Here is a 23,163-nt window from a genome sequence, read left to right as displayed (position 1 = left end):
CATTGATTGTGAGTTTTGCATCACATTTGGTATTTTTGATTGATCGAATCAATTGGTTACTTGAAATCAATTTTTCCCAAAATGCTTTGTAAAAGTATCTACGGACTGTTTAAGATTCTTTTTATGCCTTTTTATCATGTTTATAATGGTTAACAAAGTGAATCTTGATGAAAATAAGTTTCTGCGAATTTTATTACCTGGAACAAATTAGTTACAAATGTTTATTAATAATAACTTATTTTTATGCAGCAATTCCGTAAAATATATTTTTTAACATAATAATAACAATAAATATATATGTTATGCACAAAAATACATTTAATCCTTTAGTTGCGGTAGTGTACAGTACCAGTTAAAAGTATTGCGTCGCTTATGGAAAGGGAAGTCGTTACTATATAATGAAGAAAGACGTACATAAATGTTATAAAATTTTATTTTAGTGCTATTATTGTATGCTTTTTGATAGGAATACTTTGAGGAAAAAAACAAAGATTACAAGAATTTGTTTGCTATTAACCGTCTGTTCTCATTTTTTTGTGCTACCTGCATTAAGGTATTCTCAGACGATAGTGATCATCAATGTGATTATAAAATATATACCTTGTCAAGTTGTGCTCTTTTAGTATAAAGGTTGGAAATAAAGCCTTTCAATATTGCGATTGTAAAATGAGTGATCTATAAAAGTGATACAAAATATTCATACTTGATACTTTAAATTCCAAAGAATTAATTATATAATGTAGACGAAAATATATGCAATAAATAAAATGATGAAAATGGGGGTTGTAAATAATATTAAACTTTGAAGAATGAACAGAAATTTTTATTTTATGCAGTAATAAATATTGTTTAAATAAAGTTTTTAGTACAAATGCGACGTCATTATTTCATGTCTTTTATTCAAAGTCTAGCAACGATTATAATTATAATTATAATTAAAATTTAAGTATATTATTAGCAAATAATACTATTACATAATGTCTACAAAGTATTATAAATTTAATTTAACAAATTCATCCGCATGAGCTCTATATCAAATGTAATAAAACTAAAGTGCGTTTATAAAAGATATTTTACGAAGGATATCAAACAGCATCAAGTCTAATACTCTATAAATTATTTTTTAATTACAGAACAGTAATATGTCATATTATAACAGTATAACAGTATAATATGACATATAAATATATTTAATTACAGAACAGCATTGTCACAGAAAATTTTATCAATAGCTTCCAGACTATTAATAAAATACTAAGTATTATAAAAATATTAGAAATAATTAAAAATGATTAAAAAATTATTTACAAAACAGTAATAATAAATAAAAATAGTAATGTTTGAAAAATTATGCAGATAGGTCTTGATCCATCGTGAGTGTTGCTTCTACAATGTCTTGAGTGACCAACCCTATATTGACGTCTTCTTCATCGACTTTTTTTGGTAATTGATCGATTAAAGTTTGACTTTCTCCAAATCGCTTTGTAAAAATATCTACGGACGCTTTAAGTTTATTTCTACGCTTTTCTATCAGAAATGTATATCGTGCCAAAGCGTCTCGATCTCGACGGAAATATTTTCCCACAAATGTGTTCACCTGAAACAGGTTAGTTAAGGATGTTTATCAATAATAAGTAGTAATTTATTCTTATACAACGATCTTATAAAATATAATTTTTGATTTGACATAACACTAACAGTGCATGTGGTATGCATATAAATACATTTAATCCCTTAACTGTGGAAGTATTTATATAAAATTGTCTTCTATTTGTGTGTGCAGAAAATATATACATTAACATCCACGAAAATCTATTATTAATTAAAGAAGGTATACACACATATACTTGTATGTACATGTATATTAATATTCAGTACTCAATTATCAATTCACAACACAGTAATATTATTAGATTTAATTACCATATTATAAAAATTTAGTTTTAAACCACGCGCTAGTATTTCTCAATTTCAAACACAGCTTTATAATAAGATACAAATATATAGCCCAAAAATATGGATATAATAAATTATAAATATTAATTTAATTATGTAAAGTTGCATTAATCTATAATTCCAAACACGACGAACGTTTGATTTTAAGCGCGCTACAGTTAAAGGATTACCAATAGAAAAATATAAGTATGAATCTAGAATCATAAAATCTACCTTGGACAATTGTTCGTTAGAATAAACATTCTGATGTATCTGATATATCGCTTCTGTTGCAGGAAATAATCTGTAAGAACAAAATAATATATATTTGTATAATTAATGTGTATAAGATAAATTTATTTAAAAAGAATAGAATATACATTTGTAAAGAGATATGTATTACCTGGGTTTTATATCATCTAAATTTGCTAATATGTAGTCAAGGACCAAATCGTTGCGCGCATGTTTTTCAAGGATTAAATTGAAGATAAATATCTGGTCCAGATCCTTAAATAATTTAGTATCCGATGCTGTGATATTCAAATAGTTAATAATGATATCAGGATTTTCAGCACAATTCAAGTATTTCAAAAGATTGTCATTAGGTGCTGTTATCTGATATCGTTTCATCATTTTATCCCAAGTAGTCTTATTAGCTACCGCCAAACCAAAGCAGTACGTCCAATCTTGCCACCATCGTGGAACCCTAAAATACATATGTGTGTATGGAAAAAAGGTACATGCACTTCATACGCATATAGCCGACGTTTTATTTTATCAAGTTTTGTATTTTTTTCCGTTCTGTTAGGTAAATCTTATTTTGCAAAATTAAGTGTCTGTCGTACGTTGTTCTGTCACTCTATATTTGCCACGTGACCATAAGACTACGTGTGAACACAGTGAATGAATAAATAAATGAAAGATGAATCCATCGATAACGTCTCTTGTTATTATATACAATACATATATTTTTACTTGTTTCGCATATTTATTTTATGTATTAAAACAAGAATAAAAAGTAAGAAAAAACAATAAAGAGACTGTCTGATTTCGACGACTCGAAGAAATAAAAGGAATCTATTACATCCATATGCATACGTGCGCGCGCATACGCAACATACACGCACAAATATAAATTATAAGATAATCATGACCATAAAACGAGTTACTTGTGAGTATCAGGATCCGCCAAATGTTCGCTTAATTTAACGGCGGCCCTTCTCTTGCAATCCTCCTGACCGACGGTACATGCCCATTTCGTGGCCTCTAGCCTTAGTAACTTAGTGAGATCGTCATCATCAGGATTTTCTTCATATCCCACATATCGAAGAACCCCATAAAAGATTTCTACCATGTATAACTAGAGAAATCATAAGAATATTGAATTTTATATTAGTTTGTTGGTACATGCGAAGTGACGTGATTCATATATACAATGTATGTATGTATATGTTATATATATATATATATATATATATATATATATATTTCGTTAGTGTTTTAATTGTTAAAATATTCAATAGAATTCACAAGGATTATTGGTGAGCTTGCGCCTAAGTTTCTCTATATAACGTCCATTCGTATTAATGTTAATTAAAACGTTTCTTACGATTGTGCGATTATAAAACCGACCGCGACGGACTTTATGACAAAGCGGTGAATGTGCAAATGCAGAACTGGCCAAATTAAAGAGCCAATTATTTTTTTCATCTTTATAAAATCTGTTATTACATACCTTGAAACCTTTACTCTCTGGCAGTGAAAAGTACTTTTCATTCCGTTCTAATATTCGGAACATTGGACGCCATGCCACATAATCTCTCTCGAATTTGTAGTAATTTATAAGATAAAAGAATATGGTGCTTTCTAGTTGATCTTCGAGCAAAAAGGCATATGCATCATCGATAATTTGAGCACGATTGAGAACGTGTATTTTCGTGTGGTGTTGAGAGCTCAAGTAAGGTATGATTCTTTCGTAAATTCTGGTATCGTAATAGACACGACAGTATGCTGTCGAATTATCCATTAAATTTATTGTTAGATCTTTTTGTTTGAAATTATCAAGGTATATTTTCAAATACTGACATTTTGATTATTGTAATAAACAAATTTTATGTATATTTCACCTTACAATTGTTAAGTACGAAAAAAATGTACATTACCAATGTACTTCACCAATGAATTATCAATGTAATTCACCAATGTATCGAAGAATATTATAACTATATAAATTTTGAAGCTTTTTTTTATCAAAAAGATATATTAAGAACTTGAATATATTGTAAAACTTTTGTGTTGAGATAAAGCAAATAAGATAGATATAAAAGAGCGTAAAATTTATTGATTTATACCAGTTTGTTGTAGATTGACGATAATCCAACCAAGAGTATTAATCGGCACTCTAAGAGTTTTGTCTGGCTCTAACCAAAGAATGGGCATAGTATTGGAAAAATTCAGACGGCTCTCGTCAGTGAAGGTTATGGGTATCCACCATTTATTATTGGTACCTTCAGTTGCGTGGAAACAGTTTTGTGTTATTACTAGTTCACCAGTTTTGTAATTACCAGTTTCGTAATTCATCGTTACATTCAGCACAGGATAACGATTTTGGACTATCCACATATCCATCACTTCTTTTATTCTAACTTTAAAAAAATAGCTATCTCTAGGGGGGTAAGTACGTTCGTCTTTAGCACTTTGTATGGCCCTCCAGAAATCATCGGGAGTGACCGCCGAATATTGCCTAAATTTGAAAAATGACATTCTCATTAGTTTATAACTCATATGTCGTAAATATTTATTTACTATTACAAAATCAAACGTGAGTATTAATGTACAATTTAATTAATACATATGTAGAAACTAAGAATATGATTTAAAACTAGCTTATTGTTAGTCAAATTATAATTAAGGAATAAAGTATGGTCTCTTCTAATCGAATAGCATTGGATATTGAACGCACAAGTTTATGTCTCTGATGTGATGTTTTATATTTTCCAACGTAAACGCAAGAAACATTATACTTATGATATTTAATGTTGCGATATGTGATAACTATAATAGACTACATTGTACATACATACTTACTTTGTAGCGAAATACTTGGTGATACCCCTTTGAAATACGTTGTCGCCCATTGCATGATGTAACATGCGCAATATAGCTGGAGCTACGATACACAGCATAAAATACTGATCAATAATACATATAAAGTATATTTTATATACTTTTATACATAAAATATTGCGCAAAACGAGAATTTGTTGTCTATTCACTTTCTGTTCCACCTCTGTCTTCGTGCTATTCTACATTAAGCTAATCATGGACGATAGTTTCATTTTATTTATATAATTGTACCTTTTTCACGAACTGGATCAACAAAGAGTTGGTTATCCAAGGTATCGTTATCATAAAGGTTCAATGTAACAGAACCCAATAAGCCATCAGCATCTCGATAGAGAGCATGGTGCATGGCTCCAGTAACGAATAAGTCTATTGACCGTGAATTTTTATATCCAACTGTGAACTATAACAGAAAACAATTCTTTGATATGGCTGAATATAAAAATTCGACGAAAAGTTCGCCTTTATATGGATACAAACCTACCTGTACGCCACTTTTAATAACTTCGCTATTTTAATTTTTATTGTAATTTATTTATGTCAAATGTTAATCGCGCGTTTCACGCATATATTATTTCTTTTGAGAAGATCATACTTTAATTATTTTCTAAGATAATGTACATTACTGAATACAAAGATAAAATCAAGATATAAAAATTCTAGAAGTTAAATTTTTTTTGTTAAATATTTATTGTTATGGATGCGAAAAATAAAAAACGTTTAAATTCTAATAAAACTATTTCAATAATAATCATTGTATTGCCAAATATGAAAATAATGTTGAAACATAAGAGATTAAAAATAGTAAATCTTTAATATGAGCTTGGGAGGAAACAAGTGCTGAGAACATAATATTCTCGAATTTTAATAGAAATTAGTATTAAATGTTTCGTTCTAGTTATTCGCGGAAAGAACAGCGTTACAATTTTTTTTATAATTCTAAATTAAAGAATTGCCATTAGTTATTTAGCTTTGTCCTGATACATTTTATAAGAATATAGAAATATTTAATGGATGTTATTTTGATCTTAGAGAATGAAGTGCATTTCCAACTTTTCTATTTAACGAGCAATTCATTGCATTAGTAATATTAAACAACCTTGTCGAGAAAATACGCCTGGAAATACACAGCAAATCCCTCATTTAACCATATATCAGTCCACCATAATGGGGTGATGAAATTGCCGAACCACTGATGTACGATTTCATATGCTACTAACGACGCCACTTCCCTTCTCCGAAATGTGGGATCTTTCCCTTTATCGTAGACAACTTGTGATTCGCTAAAAGACAAAACATAACATAATATTCAAAATGTGATTATGCTTAGTTTTTTTTCATCGTTAGCATGCAGTCTAATGTGTTTATATGTATATATATATATATATTAATAAATCTCTTTAGTTGTAAATATTACTGGTAAATAATAATTCCCCAATCTCCCATGGAGGCGTTGGGATAATCTGGTACCATGACGTGATCTATTTTCGGTACCCCTTTAGTTATATTGGTATACTCCTCCAAGAGCGGCGTGACCCGTTCGGCAATGCTCTGCACGAATGTTGCTGACGATGTCAAAGACGATCTGCACCACACATTAACGGACTGGTCCGCGTTATTAACGGGAACAAAATCTGATACAATCACAATTCCCACGAGATAAGCGGACACTAAATTAGTGCGGTCAAAGTGTGTCCATTTCATGTCATTTTCTACGTTGTACTGCTCTCGGATCGGCCAATTTGACAATACCGTGTATTTCTGATGATGCATCACGGAGATATAGAAGTAAGCATTTATCGCTGGCTCGTCCCAACATGGAAACATTCGTCTGGCCTTATTCGGCCGGAGGTATGTTGCGGCCAACCTGTGATTTTAAACAATTTTATAAATAAGGACAAAAATACCACTTATAGTACAAACTTACCACTCATAGCGAGTGGGACACGAGAAGTTAAGGAACACTAGTTATTGTTTATATATTATATGTTTATTATATTGTATGTAATTATTATTTTATTGAGAGTAGAAACACAGAAATGTTGTACTCTCTGCTGTCGTTTCATATTAAGCCAAAGTAAATATTTTTTTAAACGTTACATGCACTTTTTGCAAATATACTTTATCGTAAATATACTTACAAACTAGAAAACGGTTTTAATAATAAAATGGATACACATTTTAAACTGTGTTCCGCCGTGCTTTATATATGTTGTAAGTCGATAACGATGAAAGTAGTAAATAAAAAAAGGTAATAAGTAAAAGTAACAAATAAATAAGGTAACAACAATAGCATTTACGTACAAAGTATATGTTTAATATTTTTAATATTTGCTTACGTCCTGTTATATGTAATCCTTTTGTTTTCATTCTCGTCTGTGTACGGAATTTTTATAAAACCACCACTACTGCCCAAAAAATCAGTCTGAGAGAAATTACCAGCAAACTTCATGTTCAGGATGTAAGAACCGCGATACAATTGCCGTTTGAAATGTAGCGATAATATATTCGTTTCATGGTCATAAGTATGTTCCGTCGGTTTATATGTTATTGTGCCGTTCTTCAACATTGACGCCGTTAACGTTGTCGCCGTTTTATTGATTTCTAATCCTTGCGAGTGTAAGCTTATGTTAAACGAATCGCGAAAAATGGTGACAGTGACTCTGGCTTCACCGTGAAAAGTATTGCTTTTTTCGAGATCAGGAATGATCAAACTAAGGTTATAATCAAATGGTGCTGAGTTGATCGGTAAACGATGTATATGTTTTGGATTTGGATCATCAGCGACACACAAGTCCGTGACTGTGGCCAATATTAAACCGATATGTAATAACAATTTTGGGAATTCCATGTCAATACTCGTCTTAGGTTTCTGTAACTTTTCGTTAAAAAGAAAACAAATAATATAATACAATGCGGTACAAGTTATTGAAATTTAATATTAATTTTTATACAAAAATCGATGGAACAAAGGAGAAAAGAAAAGGAAAAACACAAATCCAACTTTTATCAAGGCGATTATATGTACGACCAACTTCGCGGAAAATTATGAATATTATTTTATATAGAATATTGGATGTATATCTTGATGTGCTCGTAATTAATTTATTCTGTTATTCTTATATTTTCTTAGAATTAAAAGAAAATTATTTTATTCAGTTTTCGAGAAGAATTTTACGCATCTAACGCGACGCGTGTATATTTTTGATTTGGCTATATAGAATATTTCATTGGAAATAAAAAACGTAAATATATTGTTAGAATATGTAGAATTTGAATTATTTAGTTGTCGGTTATAGCAGTGTTGAATTCCTTTCTCGCTTATCATTTCTGTGCCTTGAATATACTTGAAGAAAAAAATATAGGAAATAATGTAAATTATTTCAAAGAACGAAAGTAATTAACATTTTGTATCGCATGACCGTTAATTCTATTTATTTGACAATAACAATAATAATCTCGTCTTTTGTTTAACATTTTTTTCTACGTTTGGAACTTTATGTGTATCAAGATCGTTTCGAAATTTATATTAAATTTTTTACTTTCCAGTTTTTATTATGCAGCAACGCTAAGAAACAAAATATGTCGACTGATTAAAAAAAATTATTATTTAAAATGAAAATTTACTGCAATCCATGAGTATATAAGTAATGTCGAGGAAATAAAGTTAAATTTTATCGTGTATTGTCCGTCGAAATTACTTAAATTACATATTTTATATATTTCTTTGATGTATCTTCGACGAATATAATACCTAATTAATTATTATTGCTCTTAATGACTTACCTTGTGTATTACACTTGTATGCTGATTAAGCTGCAGTTCTTTGCAGCAATTAATTAGGCGCTATCGCCACGAAAGCCGTTAATATGAAGGAAATAGTTCAGCGTATAACTGCCGTCCGACCATCTCATCGAAGGAACACCGAATATACTGACTAAAATATGAGAGCTTTCCAGCAAACGACACAAGTCGACACTAACGTCGTCCTATTTTTCTTTTTTGCAATGAGTAACGAACAAAGCAACACTTGTGTCGCTTGCTGGATTGCTCCCAATGTCAATCTTCGATGTTTTGATAGATAAATATATGTCATGTAAATACACAGTGCCTCACGCAATTGTTCGACTCGTACCGTTACACATTTTTTTGAATAATTATGGACAAAGATATCTACAGGAAGATCATAGATCATAAATAATATATGTGTTTGTTTATATGTTAATTTTAAGAAGTCGTTTTCGTTAGTTGATGTGCTTCTTCGAATCAGTTAGATAATACTTGTGTAATACATTTATCGCTAAATATTAGCTGTAAGATCATGTCGATATAGAAAATGTTTCTTATCAAATTTTGAACAACGAATTTTTTGTTCTCGATAATAATTATCGAGGCGCACAGAGTCCCTGAGTTATAAACTATTGGAAAGGAAAAGCTTATTGAGAATTAAGTTTATAATTAAAACAGTTATAGTACATTTTTTGAAAAAAATATATTTATATTGTATAAATTATAGCCATTTAATTTCAGAAATTCACACAAAGCTAATAAGAGAAATTGAATTTAGTCTAAAATATATATTATAATTGTACTAGACATATAATTGCCAATTTTATAATAAATTTAACATATTCAACTACAAAGTTATAAAAATATTTAAAGAAACACAGTAGAGTAAAAGTTATAAAACACATGCATAATTTACTATCAATTACAGATATGGCAAAAAATTATATGTTATACATATATGTCATAAGAATTTGAAATTGTGTTGATAACTGAAATTAATAGTACAAACGGAATATGATCTGAAAGATTATTTCGCTATGTTTTAACGCTAATATATTTATTTAGATTTGTATCATATAAAAGTAGTTTTAGTTACTATAATAAATAAATGTAAAGTATATATATACAGAGAGAAATAAATGTAATAAAAATCTGATAAATAAATGGAATTAATATATATATGTGGATAATAAATAAAATATAAGATAAACCTTGTCAAGAGAGAGAGAGTTGCTTTTTAGTATAAATATTACAAAATATCCATACCTTTTTATATATTCCGAAAAATTAATAAATATATATAATATGTATAGTAGAAATATGCAATGTGTAAGATGATGAAAGTGAGGGTTATGAATAATATTAAATTATAAAAAGTTTACAGAAACGTTTATTCTATACAGTAATTAGTACTGTTTAAGTAAAGTTTTTTACAATGTTTATTACAATGCGACGTCATTATTTCGCGTTTTCTATTTAAAGTCAAACAACGCGATTATAATTGATTATAATTATTATTGACATATATGTAGGTATCGCTATTAGAAAATGATACTATCATATATAATATCTACAAAATATTATATTAATATTCAGTTGAAACAATTTATTCGCATAATCTCCTATACTGAGTAATAAATCAATGTTAGTACGTTTATAAAAGATATTTTACGAAAAATATCAAACAACATCAAATCTAATACTATATAAATTATTTGTTAATTATAAAACAGTAAAATTTTATACATGATTTTATCAATAGCTTCCATACTATTAATAAAATACTAAATATTATAAAAGAATTAAAGGTATTAGAAATAATTAAAAATTAATAAAAAATTATTTAAAAAAAGATAATAAATAAAACTGATATTGTTTGAAAAATCCTGTAAGTAATTGTATGTCTTGCATTACATTTGGTATTTTTGATTGATCAGATCAATAGGTCACTTAAGTTTGATTTCTTCCAAATCGCTTTGTAAAAATATCTACGGACTCTTTAAGATTATTTTTACGCTTTTTTATCAAATTTATAATGCTTGACAAAGCTTTTGGATCTTGACTGAAATAAGTTTCTGCGAATCTTTTCACCTGAAACAGATTAGGATATTAAGGATGTTTATCATTAATATGTAGTAATTTGTTTTAAGCAACCATTCCTTAAAATATAATTTCTTATTTAACATAGACAATAACAATATACATGGTATGCATATAAATATATTTAATCTCTTAGCTGCGAAAAAGTATATGTGCAGTGTCGTAAGAAATTGTCTCTTTTTGTAGAAGATATATATAATATATATGTGTATATAAACGTTCTCAAAAATCCATTATTAATTATCCATTATTAATTAAAAAAGGCATATATATATATATATTAATTCATAATAAGGTAATATTCTTAAGAATTAATTATTACCTTACAAAAATTCAGTTTATGTTTTAAACCATGCGCTAATATTACTCAGTTTTAACACATATAGCTTTATAGGATATAAATATATTACCCAAAAATATGAATAGAATTAATTAGAAATATTAATTTAATTATGTAAAGTTATATTAATCTATAATTTCACGCACGATGAACATTTCATTTTAAGCGCGCTACAGTTAAAGGATTATCAATAGAAAATCAATAAATATGAATCTAGTATTATAAAATCTACCTTGGATATTTGTTCGTTAGAAAAAACATTCGAAATGATATTTTTTATCGTTAGACTTGTAGGAAATAATCTGTAAGAACAAAATAACGTATTCATGTATAAGATACATTTATTTAAAAATTAATTAAAATGTATAAGATGAACTTAAAAAAATAGAATTTATATTTGTAAAAAGAAACGTACTACCTTGGTTTTATATTATCAAACTTTTTTAATATGTAGTCAAGGACCAGATCGTTTCGTGCATGGTTTTGAAGAATGAAATTGAAGATAAATGCATGCTCCAGATTGCTAAATAATGTAGTATTCGATGCTGTAATATTCAAATAGTTGATAATGTTATCAGGATTTTCAGCACAATTCAATGTTTTCCAAAGTTTCTTATCAGATGTTCGCTGATATAGTTCCAACATTTTATCCCAAGTAGTCCTATTAGCAACCGCTAAACCAAAGCAGTACGTCCAATCTTGCCACCATTGTGGAATTCTAAAATACATATGTGTCTATGGAAAAGAGCTACATGCATTTCATATACGCATAACCGACGTTTTATTTTGTCACGTTTTGTATTTTTTCTGTTCTGTTAGGTAAATCTTATTTAGAAAAATTGAGTTTCTGTAGTGCGCTGTTCTGTCACTCTATATATGCCACATGATCGTAAGACTATATATTACAGTGAATAAATAAATGAAAGATGAGTCCATCGATAACAACACTTATTATTATATACATGTACATATATTTTTACGTGTTTCGCATATTTATTCTATGCATTAGAGATTAGAATAAAAATAGAAATTGAGAAACAATAAAGAGACTGTCCGACAACTTGAAGAAATAAGGAATCGGTTCCATCCATATATATGCATACGTGTGCCCACAACACACACGTACAAATATAAATTATGAGATAATCATAAAAAATTACTTGTGAGTATCAGGATCCGCGAGATGTTCGCTTAATTTAACGGCGGCCCTTCTCTTGCATTCCGCGTGACCGACGGTACATGCCCATTTCAGGGCATCTAGCCTTAGCATCTTTGTGATATCGTCATCATCAGGATTTTCTTCGTATCCCACATGCTGAAGAACCCCATCAAAGATTTTTACCATGTGTGACTAGAAATCATGAGATAATATTGTATTTTATATTGGTATATATACATTCGAAGTGACTTGATTCATATATGCAATATATATATACATATATATATATATATAATAAATTTGTTATTACATACCTTGAAACTTTTGCTCTCTGGCAGTGAAAAGTAATTAAAAAACTGTGCTAAAATTCGGAACATTGGACGCCATGGCACATAATCTCTCTCTCGTCCTAGATAACTTATAAGATTCATGAACACAGAGCCATCTAATTGGTTTTCCAGCACAAAGGCAAACGCATCATCGATAATTTGAGCACGATTGAGAACGTGTATTTTCGTGTATTCCTCAGAATTCAAGTAACGTATGATTCTTTCCAGATTTGTGGTATCGTAATAGACACGACAGTATGCTGTCGAATTATTCATTAAATTTCTTATTAGATTTTTTTGTTTGAAATTATCAAAATATATTTCCAAATACTCGCATTTTCTTTATCGTATTAAACAAATTAACGTTATGTATAACTTACAAATATTACAAAAAAGTGTACATTAATAATTTACAAGATAAATTACAAGATTTCGAAGAATATAGAATCACATAAATTTTGAAGTTTCTTTTTAATAAAGAAATACATAAGAACTTGAATAATATCGTGATGATGAAGCAAATAAATTGATATAGAAGAGTGTAAAATTTATATTATACCAGTTTGTTGTAGATTGACGATAATCCAACCTCTTGTATTAATTTGCACTCTAAGAGTTTCGTCTGGTTTTAACCAATTATTGGGCATGGTATTGGAAAAAGCCAGAAAACTCTGGTCAGTGTAGGATATGGGTATCCACCATTTATTATTGATACTTTCTGTTGCGCGGACACATTGTTGTGTTATATACATTTCACCAGTTTCGTAATTTATCGTCACATTCAGAACAGGATAACGATCTTGGTTTATCCACGTGTCCATCACTTCTTTTATTCCGAAATTTTGATCTCGCATATGAGGGACCCAAGAGGCTTCGTTTTTAGCACTTTGTATGTCGCTCCACAAATCATCGGGAGTGACCGCCATATATTGTCTAAATTTGAAAAATGACATTGTAAACAACAAAATAATGCATACGTTGTATATAAATTTACTTTTAAAGAATCAACGTGAGTATTAGTGTACAATTTAATTAATACACATGTGGGAACTAAGAATATAACTTAAAACTATAATAGCTTAGTTAAATTATAATTAAAAGCTAAAGTATAGTCTCTAATAAGTAGCATTGTATATTAAACGCACAGATTTATGTTTCAGATGCGTGGCGTATTATATTTTTCAACGTAAATACAATAAAATATTATTTTTATGATATTTAATACTGATATGTGTTATTTATATTAGACTACGCACTTACTTTGTAACAAAGTACTTGGTGATACCCCTTCGAAATACCTCATCGCCCACTACATGATATAACATGCGCAGTATAGCTGGAGCTACGATAAAATACACGACATAAAATACAGATTAATGATATAATACATATAAAGTACTTTATATTGTAAAATTAAGATATAACGTATATGAATGAATGTGGAGGTATTGCGTAAAAAGAGAATTTGTTTACTGTTAATTAACTTTCTGTTCCTCTTTTTTCGTGCTACCTGCATTAAGATATTCACGGGCGATTATATAGTTTAATTATAGTTTAACTATAGTTTAAATATATTTACATACATATATAATCTTACCTTTTTTATAAACTTCATTACCAAAGAGTGTGCCATGATCCAAGTTGTGAAGGTTCAATTTAATAGAATCCCGTAAGCCAATATCTAAAGAAAGAGACTCGTGTATGGGCCCAGTAACGAAAAAGTCCATCGAACGCCAGTCTTCAAATATCTATTACAGAAAATAATCCTCTGATATAGCTGAATATAAAAATTCGAAAAAGTAAGTTTGTATTTGCAGAGATATATACTACTTGTTCGCCACTTTCAGAAACTTTACTATTTTATTTATCCATGTCAAATATTAACCGTTTTACGTCTAAACTTTTTGAGAAGATCATATATAGTTCAATTATTTTTTTAAATATTTGAGATTACTGAACATAAAAATATAATCAAGATATAAAAATTTGAGTTATATTTTTTTATTGTATTAAATGTTTATTGTGACGGATGCAAAAATTAAAATATTTTTAGAAACCATTGTGCTATAATTATAAGCTTAGATCGCAAATTTTTAAAGCGCGGTTGATGTTAAAAATAAAATATTCACCAATTTTATTAAAAATTTATATTAAATTATTTTTATAATTGTTTAAAAAATGCATGAGTTACAATTTTATTTATAATTTCAGATTGAAGAACGTGCCATTTAGCTCCGTCTTGATACATTTTGTGAAAATGTGGAAATATTTAATTCCTGCTTTTTTATTTAATGAGCAACCTTGCATTAGTAATATTAAATAACCTTGTCGAGGAAATACTCCTGGAAAAACGCAGCAAATCCCTCGCTTAACCACAGGTCAGACCACCAAGATGGGGTGATAAAATTGCCGAACCACTGATGTGTGATTTCATGTGCTACTAACGACGCCACGTTCCTTCTCCGAAATGTGGGATCTTTGCTTTCATCGTAGACAACTTTTGATTCGCTAAAAGGCAAAACATAACATAATATACATGATGTGATTAAGCATAGTCCTTCTCATCGTTAGCATGTAGTCTAATTTATTTCGAAGTAATTAATAATTATAACACATTAATTAAACACTTTAATTTGAGACAATCTAAGAATGATAATATGCAAATAAAATTTGAATATTCTTTTTAATTATCAAATGTGGAATACTAAAAGTAATTAGCCAGCTCTAATAGTTTAATATTAATCTTTTTACTTATGTATATTACTAATCCTTCTAGTTACGTATATATTACTCGTAAATAATGATTCCCCAATGTTCCATGCCGTCGACGGGATAATTTGGTATCATGACGTGATCTATTTTCGGTACCCCTTTGGTTCTATTGGTATACTCCTCCAAGAGCGGCGTGATCTTTTCGGCAATACTATGCATGAATCTTGCTTGTGATGTCAAAGACGATTTGCACCATACAAAATCGGACTGGTCTGCGTTTCCAATGCGAACGAAATTAGATTTAGATACAATCACAATTCCCACGAGATAAGCGGACATTGTAAAAGTGCGATCGAAATGTGTCCACATCATGCCATTTTCTACATTGTACTGCTCTCGTATCGGCCAATTCGACAATACCTTGTATTCTTGATGATGCATCACGGAGATCATGAAATAAGCTTTTATCGCTGGCTCGTCCCAACATGGAAACATTCGTCTGGCATTATTTGGCGAGAAAAACGTTGCGGCCAACCTGTAATTTTAAACAATTTTTCAAATAATGACAAATTTACCACTCATGACGAGTAGGACGCAAGAGTTTAGAGAACACTAGTTATTGCGTTTATTATTACATTATACGTAATAATTATTTTGTTAAGAGTAGAAAGAGAAATGCCGTTTTATTTTTAACTGAAATTAAAAATTCTTCTAAACATTACATCATGCACTTCTTGCAAATACTTTATTGTAATTGTACTTACACAATGAAAAACAGTTTTAATAATTACAAAGCTACATGTTTAAGCAATGTCTTGCCGAACTTTGTATGTTATAAGTTGATACACGGTGAAAGTAATAAGTAAAAAAAGTAATAAATAGAAGTAATAAATAAAGGTAATAACAAATAGCGTTTACGTATGCACGTTATAAGTAGATTTTTAATATTTTTAATGTTTGCTTACGTGTTGTTTCCTTCCTCGTATGGAATTTTCATAAAACCATTGCCTAGAACACCACCCTGAGAAAAATTACCAGCAAACTTCATGTTTAGGGTGTAAATACCGCGATACAATTGATTGTTGAAATGTAGCGTCAATATATTCGTTTCATCGTCATAAGTATGTGCTGTCGGTTTATAGATTATAGTGTGGTTCAACAACGTTGTCGCCGTTTTATTTATTTCTAATTCTTGCGAGTGCAAGCTTATGTAAAAGGATGCGTAAACAATGTTGACGGTGACACTGGTTTCACCGTGAAAAGTGTTGCCTTCTTTGAGATGCGGAATAATCAGACTAATGTTATAATCAACTGGTATTGCGTTCACGGGTAAACGATAGATATGTTTTGGATCATCGGCGATAATATAGTCCATGATTGTGGCCAATATTAGGCCGATATGTAGTAACAATTTTAAAAATTCCATGTTAATTCTCGTCGTCTTAGGTGTCTGTAATTTTTTGTTGGAACAAAACAAACAATACAATTCAGTTTAATAGATATTATTACATATTAATGTAATTTGTTATTAATTTTGATACAAAAATAGAAATGACTAAAGAATAGAAGGAGAAGAGGAAAATATAATTCCAACTTTTATCAAAAGAAGACTATATGTATAGAAGATTTACTTCGGGCAAAATAATGAATATTTTTTTATATATAACAATGGATATTTCTCGAAGTACTCGCAATTAATTTATTCTGTTACTTTTATATTTTTTAAGAATTAAAAAAATTAATTTAATTAGTTTTTAAAAAAAATTTAAGCATCTAATTGTAAGTGACGTGTATACATTTAACTGTATAAAATATTTCGTCATTAGAAAGAAAAACATAAGTACATTTTGTTAATAAAATTTAAATTATTTAGATATCGGTTATAGAAGTTGTTTGTAAAAAAAGCAAAAGATAAATTTGTTTCATTTGCGTCCTAATATATTTTCGCCTAATATCTATTTAATGTTTATTAAAATTGGTTATTAAATTTCTTGAGAGATTTTTGCTCGGAAGTTATTAGATAGAATTTTGAAATTATAAATGTCAAATAATAAATAGATAAATATTTGTCAGATGTAAAAACAATATGAAAAAGTCAAGATGCCAAGTATCAGCAAATAAAAGTTGTGTTATTGTTGAAATATTCTAAACACAGAATAATTTAATTTATTGAAAGAGACTTGGTATAGTTGAAACGTCCAGAATGTTTTGTCTACCTTTGGACAATAAACTATAGAAGCTAGGTTTTAACAGTAACGTTCTTTGGCTGCGGTCGGATTCACGCTCACAGCACTGTAAGCATCGCTCTATCTTCGTTTGATATTCGATGTGCAACGAAGACAGAATGATACTTACGACGCTGTGAACGTGAATCGGAGCACAGCCCTTATTTCCTCGTATTTGGCCTTTTTACTTTCTCATATATATGTATAATTTTTGTTCCTGAGTTTTTAAATAATAAAAATGGACCCCACGAAAAGTAAAAATATAGAATAAATAAAGAATCTCTGATTAATTTCTAAAACAAATTATTAATATAATTATTAATAAAATTGTTTTATTTATTTATCAATAATAATAATAATCTCGTCTTTTGTATAACTTTAAATTTTGTTCTACGTCCGGAACGCTATGTGTTAAAATTTAAAAATTATATTAAATTTTTCCAGCTCTCATTTTGCCAGCTCAGGCAGCAACAATAAGAAACAAAATATGTCGATTGATTTAAAAAATATATATTTAAAATAAAAATTTACAATCCATGAGAATAGATAATCTCGACGAAATAAAATGAAATTTAATTATGTGTTTATTTTGTCTTTCAAAAAATATAAATATATATCTTCAACGAGAGATAAATAATTAATTATTATTGCTTTTAACGGCTTACTTTGTATATTACAATTGTGTGCTGATTAAAATACTGTTCTGTGCAGCAATTATGATGCGTTGTCGCCACGAGAGCCGTTATTATCAGGAATAGCTCAGCGTAAGTGCCGTCTTGCCATCTCGAAAGATTATCGAATACTGACTACAATGTCATTTTCTGATGTTTTGATAGATATGTCATGTAAATACAGTGCCTCACGAAACTGATAGACTCGTACCGTTACACATTCTTTTGAACATTTGTGGACAAAGATATCTACAGAAAGACCGTAGATCATAAATAATATGTGCTTGTTTATATGTTAATTTTAAGAAGTCGTTTTCGTTAGTTGATGTGCTTCTTCGAATCAGTTAGATAATACTTGTGTAATACATTTATCGTTAAATACCAGCTGTAAGATCATATCGATATAGAAGATGTCTCTTATCAAATTTTGAACTACGAATTTTTCGTTTTCGATAATAAACATCGAGGCGCACAGAGTCACTGAGTTATAAACGATTGGAAAGGAAAAGTTTATTATTGAAAATTAAGCTTATAATTAAAACAGTTATAATACATTCTTTGAAAAATATATTTATATTGTATAATTTATAGCCATTTTATTTCAGAAATTCACACAAAGCTAACAAGAGAAATTGAATTTAGTCTAAGGTATATATATTATAACTGTACTATATAGTTATCAATTTTATAATAAATTTGATATATACCTATATTCAGCTACAAAGTTATAAAAATATTTAAAGAAACACAGTAGAGTAAAAATTATAAAGCACATGCATAATTTACTACCAATCACAGATATGGCAATAAATTATATGTTATACATATATGTCACAAGAATTTGAAATTGTCTTGATAACTAAAATAACATACGAAAAAATACAAACGAAATATGCTTGATCTGAAAGATTATTTTGCTATATTTTAACGCTAATGTATTTATTTAGATTTAGATTTGTATTATAAAAGTAGTGTTTTGGCTAACTATAATAAATAAATGTAAAATATATATAGAGAGAAATAACTGTAATAAAAATCTGATAAATAAATGGTATGTGATTATAAAACATACCGTGTCAAGTTGCTTTTTAGTATAAATATTATAAAATATCCATACCTCTTCATATTCCGAAAAATTAATAAATATATCTATAAAATATGTATAGTAGACGAAAAATAAAAATATATAAAGTACACGAAAATATGTAATGTGTAAGATGATAAAAGTGAGGGTTATGAATAATATTAAATTATAAAAAGTTAACAGAAACGTTTATTCTATACAGTAATTAGTACTGTTCAAGTAAAGTTTTTTACAATGTTTAGTACAATCCGACGTCATTATTTCGCGTTTTCTATTCAAAGTCAAACAACGATTATAATTATTATTAACATATATGTAGGTATCGCTATTAGAAAATGATATACTATCACATAATATCTACAAAATATTATATATTCAGTTGAAACAATTCGTTTGCATAATCTTCTATGCTGAGTAATAAATCAATGTTAGTGCGTTTATAAAAGATATTTTACGAAAAATATCAAACATCAAACCTGATACTACATAAATTATTCGTTAATTATAAAACAATAAAATTTCATAGATGATTTTATCAATAGCTTCCAGACTATTAATAAAATACTAAATATTAGTAAAAAATTAAAAATATTAGAAATAAATAAAAATGAATACAAAATTATTTTAAAAAATGTAATAATAAATAAAAATGATACTGTTTGAAAAATTATGTAGGTAATTATTATTATTTTAATATGACATACGCTATTTTGGAAAGTGAATATCGAGGGAAAAACTTGAGGATAAGGAGAATACACATATATATGGACATGCAATTAAATAATAAAGTTAAATTACTTGTGAGTATCAGGGTCTTCTAGATGCTTATGCAATTTAATGATCGCCACTTCCTTACATTTTGCATTACCAACAATGCATGCCCATTTCATGGCTTCTAGTCTATTCAGTTTTATAAAATCATCTTCATTACGTTTTTCTTCAAATACTATGTTTAAGAAACTCATTGACGATTCCTGCGTATAATTTCTAACGCACCACAGGGAAGATTAAAAAACTGAAAAGAAAAACCACAAATCCGATCTGATAAATCTCGTCTAAAATTTTATTCTCATTGTTTATATTTAACATTATTATCAATCTTAACAATTGTGTCAAATATATTATTGTCAATCGTGCTATTTTTACTTAAAAAGATCGCAATATATTAAAAAAATTTTTTTAAATATTATTAATAATATTAATCATGTCATAACAAATTCCCGCAGAAATAAAAGTAATACTTTTGCACTGTGAATATCACAGATAATCATAAGTGAATCCCGTGTCACATACTGTATAAAATATAAATATAGTTCCAATTGCAAGACCTATGTACAAATAAATTAATCTAACAGCATGTTAATTTCCTAAAACTTTCATCGTAGTAGAGGAATCTGCATATGACTGGCTCTCTCGTTGGTTTGCGCTTTATCCGTTATCATCTTGGAATTAACATTATCTGCCAGCTCCTGCTTCCGCTTCCCTTCGATAGATTTCATATATGCAAGGAAACATGTCCAGACTAAACTGCATACGCTGACGTACACAACACGATTTCGCTCCGGGATTAGGATAAAATTGATAGTTTGTAGAATTGGCCATACGCAAATGGCAATCTAGGAGGAAAATAATATCTCATTAATCCGCTTAATCTCAAATTTAAGAACACGTTTAACGAGGATATACCTTGTATGTCGGCCAAAACTTAATTTTGACCTGGTCAACGCATTCCGAAACTGGCTTTAATTCAAGAAGGTTCATGCCAAAGAAGAAGGAACACATAGCTGCGGGGCCGTACGTAACTTGTTCAATCAAAGCCTGCAATTATTATCCAGTGTTATTTCGTTATCACTTAATTTCCATCAAGCCATTTGTTAAATAAATCAATTTGTCATACAAAATTGTGTAATTTAAACTGTTCAATTTTCGTTATACATATACATGTATATACATATATGTTATACACCTTAGTGATTGCAGACTTCAAATTCGCCTTCGGCCAGAAATAAGACGCGCATCTCAGCCAGCAGTACAGTGTGGGTGCTACGTAAAGACTGCCGAATAGACTGAATCGCACGGCCTCCGCGTAATTAAACTCTTCTTTCCCCATTATCTTTTGTTGTAACAGACACGCGGAGGGCCATATAATCGAGTAGGATGCCATGCCTCGAACAATCGGATATTTCTGCGAGATCTCGCGGAACTTTACGAATATGGTGCGCATTGTCGATGCGTAGGCTGAAAAACATACATATATTTATTTAAAATCATCATTTTACACACTTTATTAATAGTAACAAATAAGAAAATCAATAATATGATATTATTGAAGTACTATCAATAATATAGTCTAGATAAATTTTCGTGATTATAAAATAGGGCCCAATAAGCCCGGGATAATTGAAGGATACAGACATTATCGACCGTCGACATATCTACACAATTTACAACTCGATCATCATATAATAAAAAAAATACAATTAATATTATAAATAAATTATTCATATTTTCCCCGATAACACCAAGCGTGCTAGCACGACAGCGCACGCTGTGCTCAGCATGTCTATTATTATATAGGTATACTTATAATTCATAAGTAAGCATACATATTTACAACGCAAACCTCCATAAGATCGATTTTTATTTTGTCAGTGTCAAAAATATTCGGAAAAAATTATAACTTTTGTGAATAGCGCATTGAACGATCTAAATGCAGTTTAGGAAAAATATTGTACAATTCGATTTAAAAAAAAGAAGAAAAAAAAAGTTACTGAAATGATACTGAAGAGATGTCAAAGTGAAACTGCATAATCAATATGAATTTTAAAAAATATCAGACAATCACTTGTTCAAGTCTTCGATCAAACTCTAATCAACTTAATCGACGATTAGTTCAGCTGGTAGAATTCATCGTCCCTAATCTCTAACCTTATCGTCTATGAAACAAACAAAAAGAAATTAATAACTTCATTCACAATGTATTGCAGATGTTACCTGACAAATTAATTCGGAGCTAATCGGAGCTTAATCGAAATCACCCCGTTATCTCTTTGTCTATCGCGCGTCGACGATCGATTTGTTTTCCTAAAAATCTCGACATGACACACAAGTTTCACAATTCTGGCAGTGCGCGTTACGTCACGGTTGTCGCTCCATGAAGTTTCGAGTCGGTTACCTTCCGTGGTGTCAGGGGTAACGGACGTAGGAACACCGCAGAGTCACGCGACGTTCCTTCGGGAACGCGCTCGCTGCGTTCAATTTTGACAGGCTGCGGCCGTTGCGTGCGTTATGCGTCGTGTGACGAAGCCGTTGCATCTGGAGGGGGATCTCGCGTGGTACTCGTTGCGACGTGACTCGAGCGACTGGCCAGTGGCCGAGTGCCCCCGACGTTGACGGAACACGTGCTGACGTGATGACGAAATTGGTCGATCCATTTTTATCTGTCCTTGGTACACGTCATCTGCCGATACGGGCACGCTTTTCCGCTGCATCGGCCGCGTTGCACAATCGCTCATTTGCTGCGCACCTCTCTGGTAACGTAGACAGCTCGACAAGAGAGGTCGATAATATTATACTGATATCCGCGATGTATGTACATACGACTCGTCACAGAACACGAAATGTCGGGGATTTCTGCAGTTGTATATTCAGATTCAGACAATATATAATCTGACATGACATATATATATATATATA

At 29.7% G+C, this 23,163-nt stretch overlaps 3 protein-coding genes across 7 annotated transcripts; all 3 read right to left on the bottom strand.

The window, feature by feature from the left end:
* Positions 1-807: 807 nt before the first annotated feature.
* On the bottom strand, positions 808-9,003 carry LOC143904047 (aminopeptidase N-like). Its single transcript, XM_077418269.1, has 12 exons — positions 8,845-9,003; positions 7,398-7,936; positions 6,476-6,925; positions 6,158-6,341; positions 5,293-5,461; positions 5,023-5,104; positions 4,287-4,678; positions 3,671-3,945; positions 3,105-3,295; positions 2,339-2,641; positions 2,170-2,239; positions 808-1,597 (listed from the first exon to the last, which is right to left on the bottom strand). The coding sequence occupies exons 2-12, from the start codon at positions 7,907-7,909 to the stop codon at positions 1,349-1,351; spliced, it is 2,877 nt and encodes a 958-aa protein (XP_077274395.1). The 5' UTR covers positions 7,910-7,936; positions 8,845-9,003; the 3' UTR covers positions 808-1,348.
* A 1,211-nt stretch (positions 9,004-10,214) lies between these two features.
* On the bottom strand, positions 10,215-20,432 carry LOC143904028 (aminopeptidase N-like). Of its 4 annotated transcripts, XM_077418235.1 has the most exons (12): positions 20,266-20,406; positions 18,378-18,632; positions 15,567-16,022; positions 15,100-15,283; positions 14,373-14,523; positions 14,036-14,117; positions 13,335-13,708; positions 12,761-13,035; positions 12,448-12,638; positions 11,706-12,005; positions 11,520-11,589; positions 10,215-10,938 (listed from the first exon to the last, which is right to left on the bottom strand). In XM_077418235.1, the coding sequence occupies exons 3-12, from the start codon at positions 15,980-15,982 to the stop codon at positions 10,798-10,800; spliced, it is 2,184 nt and encodes a 727-aa protein (XP_077274361.1). In that variant the 5' UTR covers positions 15,983-16,022; positions 18,378-18,632; positions 20,266-20,406; the 3' UTR covers positions 10,215-10,797. The 4 variants fall into 4 exon arrangements, with proteins under 4 accessions (XP_077274361.1, XP_077274360.1, XP_077274362.1 ...); XM_077418234.1 differs by lacking the exon at positions 18,378-18,632 and having other exon boundaries at positions 10,216-10,938; positions 20,266-20,432; XM_077418236.1 differs by lacking the exons at positions 11,520-11,589; positions 18,378-18,632 and having other exon boundaries at positions 10,871-10,938; positions 20,266-20,432.
* Positions 20,433-20,502: 70 nt separating this feature from the next.
* On the bottom strand, positions 20,503-23,128 carry LOC143904044 (mpv17-like protein). Of its 2 annotated transcripts, none has more exons than XM_077418265.1 (4): positions 22,643-23,128; positions 21,434-21,705; positions 21,154-21,285; positions 20,503-21,083 (listed from the first exon to the last, which is right to left on the bottom strand). In XM_077418265.1, the coding sequence occupies exons 2-4, from the start codon at positions 21,689-21,691 to the stop codon at positions 20,844-20,846; spliced, it is 630 nt and encodes a 209-aa protein (XP_077274391.1). In that variant the 5' UTR covers positions 21,692-21,705; positions 22,643-23,128; the 3' UTR covers positions 20,503-20,843. The 2 variants fall into 2 exon arrangements, with proteins under 2 accessions (XP_077274391.1, XP_077274392.1); XM_077418266.1 differs by lacking the exon at positions 22,643-23,128 and adding an exon at positions 22,462-22,636.
* Positions 23,129-23,163: the final 35 nt, after the last annotated feature.

This window comes from Temnothorax americanus, unplaced genomic scaffold (genome assembly GCF_048541705.1).
Source record: "Temnothorax americanus isolate GAGA-0224 unplaced genomic scaffold, ASM4854170v1 Scaffold5, whole genome shotgun sequence".
Classification (NCBI taxonomy): Eukaryota; Metazoa; Arthropoda; class Insecta; order Hymenoptera; family Formicidae; genus Temnothorax; species Temnothorax americanus.
The sequence above is the reverse complement of the archived record's forward strand: the minus strand, read 5'-3'. Positions and strand labels throughout refer to the sequence as shown.